Source organism: Colobus angolensis, unplaced genomic scaffold, assembly GCF_000951035.1.
Source record: "Colobus angolensis palliatus isolate OR3802 unplaced genomic scaffold, Cang.pa_1.0 Scaffold116, whole genome shotgun sequence".
NCBI lineage: Eukaryota > Metazoa > Chordata > Mammalia > Primates > Cercopithecidae > Colobus > Colobus angolensis.
In genome coordinates this window covers 5,154,657-5,160,370 of record NW_012112697.1, presented here as the reverse complement: position 1 = coordinate 5,160,370, position 5,714 = coordinate 5,154,657, and the positions used below count along the sequence as shown (strand labels likewise).

The window sequence follows — 5,714 nt, the reverse complement described above, 5'->3', positions numbered from 1 at the left end:
GTGTTAGCCAGGATGGTCTCGAACTCCTGACCTTGTGATCCGCCTGCCTCGGCCTCCCAAAGTGCTGGGATTACAGGCATGAGCCCCCTCACTCGGCCTAGCTCACTCTTTTTAAACAGCTGCTAAATAACTCCCACTGTATGGCTTTGTCACAATTTCACTAGTTCCCTACTGATGGGCATGTAGATGGTTTCATGTTTTTTCATCCTAAGCATTGTGGTATGCTTTCTTCTCTGTGGGATGTCCAGGGTCAGCCCTGGAAGAGCCCAGGCATGGGGAGCAGAGTCAGGGTATATGGGGTGGGGAAGGCTGCTGAGAGAGACCAGGAGCCACTTGGGGGCCCGTCAATATAGCCAGGGTGGATTAATTATGAGGCATGGAGCCAGGAATTTCTGTCTTTAATCTCAGTTTTGCCATTACATGCTCCTGATTTAATTTACTCACCTGGTTGATGAGGGCTATGAATGACAACTTAACTCCCTAAAGATCTCCTGAGCCTCGCCTATGATTCCTATTCTGGGGGTGGGCACAGGACAAGGTTGCTTATGCCTTGTCATGGTTTATAATGACAAGCAAACGGCCCCCATGAATCCAGTTTCACTGAATCTAATTTTCTAAATATGGTTCTAACATCTTGTAAAACTTGGGGAAAATAAATGCCAGAAAATGGGCCCATAATGCCGGGAGGTCAAGAGAAGAGCTCTCTAATGGTCCAACTGGGGGGACACTGGGAAGAATGTCCCCCATCCCCATAATGTTTCTCTAAACACCTCACAGTCTGCCGGAATCTTAGCATGAAAGATTCAGGCCTTCATTTAGTCTACTTGAAACACAAATTACTGTGACAAGAATGTATTGTATGCTAAGCTCATCAGCCAACTCTCAAGCTTGTATCCTAGTGTGAGCAGCAGATCAGAGCTCCTCCAGAGGGCAGCTGTGGTGGGCAGGGCAAGATGGGCTAGGAGCCATGCTAGGAGGCTTGGAGGAAGTGACAAGGTACTGAATATTGTCTTCCTACTTCTGCTTGGAAAGAACTAGTATCAAAACATTAAAATGCTCGGTTACTTTGGAACATGATTTTTTCCAGGCTTTCCTCATCCTCCTCTTCCTCTAGATAGGTTTTGGACTCAACCAACAGGGTGTGCCACTCTTCCAGGTTGGATGTGACAGAGATCCCTTGGCTCAGCGATGTCCTCTTCGTGCTATTAGAGGTTCCTTGATCTGATGAGGTCATATCTTCCTCTTCTGCCAAGGAGCAAAGGATGAAAACACCAGGGGAAGAGTTGGGAGGGGGACAAGGGAGATGCGGGCAGAAAAGGAAAAAAAAGATGAAGAGGAGATTCACCATATTCACCACCACCAGATTCCCATCACCCTGGACCATTCAACCCAAATAAACAAGAACTGCAGTCAGTTGGCTGTTCCTCAGTCTCTCTGTGTACAGTGTTTCTACATTTTGACATTTGTTTAGGAATTAAAATTATACATTTGCTTAGAAAATGTGGAAAACTCAGAGGAGGCAAAAATGATGGAATTCAGCTACAAAAAGAGGTGGAGATAGACAAAGAAATGGTGACAGAGAAATTGTACTAAATTTTATCATACCAGCACAGGAGAGTTGCAACCTCTAATACTTTTAATTTTTAATTGCTTGAAACTAATCTTGGGGTTATATTGTACATACTGATGTGTAGCCTGCTTTCCCCTTTAATTTATCATGACCATTTCCTGTGTCATCATTAGGGACAGCTATCCTTTCATTGGCCCAACACCTTCCTCATTGATTGCCCCTTGTTCTATAGCATTTCAGGGGTGCAATGGGCTGTGACTATATGAGGTGACCTCCCTACTACAGGGCAAGACATTCTCTTTGTCACACAAGGTAGAAATTGAGCCTGAGGGGTTGCAGCTCCCTTGTGAATGGTGGCTGTGTGACTTGGGGCTGTGGGCCTTCCCTGGAAGGAACGGAGGCAGAGAAGGACGATCTATAGCGTGAGAGCAGAGTGAGTAGAGAGAGGCACTGGTGAGAAGCAGGGCGTGCGCCTTTCTGGGTTCCCTCTGCACCCACTGATCCTGGCTTAGACTGCCTTCCATTGGGCCAAATAGATAAGTGAGCCCATAATCATGGTGTCTGAGGACAAGGGGAGCACCAAGGCCTTCTCTGCCTTTGGGAGGTCCTTTGTATGCTGCAGCCCTTGCCGCCCCTGCCTTGGGCTGCTGGGCAGTCTCTCTGATGGTGTGTCTCTCCTCACACTCTCTTCATGACTGTGAGTTCTCAAAGGCAGGGGTTCATTGCATTTTTTATTTTATTTTTTCCCCCAGCACTTTTTTCACTAACTTTTTTTCCCACCACTTCAGTTCAGTGCTTGCAACACAGTGGGTCCTTGTGATGGGCTTAATCGTGTCCCTTCCCAATTCAGATGTGGAAGTCCTAACCCCCGAGTATCTCAGAATGTGACTGATTTGGAGATAGGGCCTTTGAAAAGGTAATTAAGGTAGGATGTGGTCACATGGGTGGGACCTAATCCAGTAGGACTGGTGTCCTTATGGGGAGAGGAGATTAGGACACAGACACACACAGAAGGAAGACCAGGCGAAGACACAGGGAGAAGACAGCCAACTGCAAGAAGGGATTCAGAAGAAAGCAACCCTGCTGACACTCAGCCTTGGACTTCTAGCCTCCAGATGTGGGAGAAAGGAAAATTCTGTTGGTTAGGCCACCCAGTCTGTGGCATTTGCAATGACAGCCCTAGCAAACTCAAGGAACGTGACTAGGAGACAGGATGGGTGGCAGCTGCCTTCACTCATCATCTCCTTTTAAGCCAAACTAGTGGTCTCTGACTACCTTCTACTTCCTGGACAATGAGACAGGTCCAATGGCAGGAAAAATTACTCCATTCAATCCATTAATGCATTCACTCACACAGCACCCATTTCTTGGGCACTATTGGGTCAACCGCTGTTCCATGCACTGGTTTTACACATGGGGAATATTTGATCAATGCCTTTACAGGGACTTCTTGGCTAATGGTGGAGGGAGTGTGAAGAAAATAATTACATGTATGACTGTTACACAGATGAAAGCAAGTAAGAACAAGGTGGGTACATTTCCAGGATGAGGTTACAGAGAAGCAGGAAAGAGAAGACGCATCCTCGTAAGTCACACAGTCCCACAAGTCAGTGAGGAACCTTTATGGGCAAGCACACAAGAGCCCCTGGGCAGATGATGGGATAATTCAGGGGTGGTGGGCCAGAAAGGGCACCATTCTGAGAGCACAGTACAGCTTTGTGATTGGAGTTTGGCCTGAGGACTATGGAGGGGTTGGTCTTTTGCTTGAGGGAATGCCCACCCCCTGCTTTTAGGGCACCAATTTCTACCTTTCTACAGTACTTTGCCTTACCTAGGTCTACCCAAAGGAGGCAGTGGTTACCATCATGGACTCTGGAGTCCAGAGAGTCCTGGGCTGGAATCCTGATTCTGCCACTTAAAACTGTGGACCTGGCCTCTCTGCACTTCAGTTTCTCATCGGTACGTGCAAAGCCCTCAATGTGGCATCCAGCAAGTGTTATTCCATCTGTATTAGCAGTTTTTAGGTTGTACTACCCAAATTGGGCCCTAGTGACAGCAGAATGTGTTCCAGCCTATGCATCCATAAAATGGGGATAACACAACCCATTTTGTAAGGGTTAGAAATAAAATACACAAGGCAGACACCACCTGCCCGGCACCTAGCAGGTACTCAGAAATGGGTTGGTCCCATGGCAGGGGTAGTTCAGGGGGGCGGAGGCCATGGTTAGTGCCAGGGGTTGTCCATGTTGAGTTCTCACCATTCTCCTGTGCCAGATTCTCCAGATATTTCACCCTCATCTGCTCCTCTTTTGACTTCTTCATCTCCTTAAAGTACTCGTACAGTTCTGGGGGCAGCTTCTCTCCAGGGTTGCGGGGAGGCAGCAGCAGGGTGTTGTAGGAATCATAGCCCTTTAGCTTCCGCAAGATCTGCTCGAGGGGAGAATGGGAACCCTGCTGGTCTCACTAGGAATCTCCCTTCAGGTCACTGATTTTGTAAAACTTCTGCTCCTGCCTGAGGCTGAGACTTATACAAATACTTTCTGGATTTCAAAGAGTGGGGCCCTTTGGAGAGGTCTCAGAAGTAGGGCTGAGCTCTGAGCCTGTGGGGATACACGGATTTTTATTTTGCTCCATTTCAGCCTAGGCATTTCACATGTGGAAATAAATTTTCTTCTTGTTTTAAGAATAATATATACTCTTTTGCTTTTTTTTTCCCATGACAAAAGTTCAGAACTCCATTATCTACCTTGAGTGACACATTCATTCTTAAACAATATTGTGGTTAGCAATTTTACACTAAGTAAAGGTATGGTCTCATAAATAGAGGATCCCGGGAAAAAAAGAATAGTATTAAGTATGTGCACGTGTGCACATGTGTGTGAATGTGTACTAGGGCTGCCAGATGAAATACAAGATGCCTAGTTAAATTTGAGTTTCAGATAAACAATGAATAACTTTTATTTTTTTTTGGAGACAGAGTCTTGCTCTGTCGCCCAGGCTGGAGTGCAGTGGCCCGATCTCGGCTCACTGCAAGCTCTGCCTCCCGGGTTCACACCATTCTCCTGCTTCAGCCTCCTGAGTAGCCGGGACTACAGGTGCCCGCCACCACGCCCCGCTAATTTCTTTTTGTATTTTTAGTAGAGACGGGGGAATAACTTTTTAGTATAAATATGTCCTGTGAAATATTTGAGACATACTAAAAAAATTTGTTATTTATCTGAAATTCAAATTTAACTAGACAGTCTGTATTTTTTTCTCCTAAATCTGCCAATACTAGTGTGTATGTGTATTTATAAGACACAGTAAAATTTAGTTTTCAAAAGCATTTACTTCTTCTACAACCTGATTTATTGGTATCAAAAATCTGTTTTGTTAGATAATCCTTCTTCAGGATCCCCATTTTTAGTTATTTGAACACCACTTCCAATAAGTTCCATGTAAATATTTGAACACCACTGCTAATAAGCTCCATGTAAAATAAGATCCATGTAAATTCTAAAATTTACATGGAAGGGCAAAATTAAAGTATTAATGAAAAGGAATAAAAGATGGGTATTGCCCTACCAGATGACAAGCCTTATTAGGAAGCTGTAGTAATAGACAGAGTGGCAATGATGCTGGGACAGACACATTGACCAATGAAATAGAAGAGAAAGCTCAGAATTGACCCATTTATTTATGGAACTGTGATAAAGGATACGGGTGGCATAGAGAATCAGTGGGCAAAGGAGGCAATATGCCAAAGACTGGCTGATGCAGGGCACAAAGGCCTGGCAAACAAGCAGCAACTGGGGCAACTCCAAAGGGCCAACCCAGCTCCAGAGCTTCCTGTGCGATTAGCTGAAGTCTCTGTTGCGATTTCATCACAGTTCATCTCGCTCTGCCCAACTCTGCTGTCCTATTCTTCACAGCTGTTCCTGAGAGTGCCCCCAAGAAACCTCCCACATGCAAATCTCAGGTCTTAGATTGTGCTTTTCACAGAGCCTGACTCTCAACAGAAGGTGCTGTGCCAACAGAAGCCACTAAGGATCTCATAAGAATCTGCCCCTTCAGACTGCCTGCTCAAGTGGGTCCCTGACCCCTGAGTAGCCTAACTGGGAGACATCCCCCACTAGGGGCAGTCTGACACCCCACACCTCACAGG

The 5,714-nt window shown here is 45.9% G+C and overlaps 1 protein-coding gene across 1 annotated transcript in view; it reads right to left on the bottom strand.

The window, feature by feature from the left end:
- The window catches only part of HYDIN (HYDIN, axonemal central pair apparatus protein), a 434,530-nt gene that overhangs the window by 152,229 nt on the left and 276,587 nt on the right, over window positions 1–5,714 (bottom strand). The window contains exons 38-39 of the mRNA XM_011962106.1: window positions 3,829–3,997; window positions 1,066–1,245 (exon numbers count right to left, since the gene is read on the bottom strand). Coding sequence (XP_011817496.1) covers window positions 1,066–1,245; window positions 3,829–3,997 — 349 coding nt within the window. The remainder of the gene's footprint in view (window positions 1–1,065; window positions 1,246–3,828; window positions 3,998–5,714) is intronic.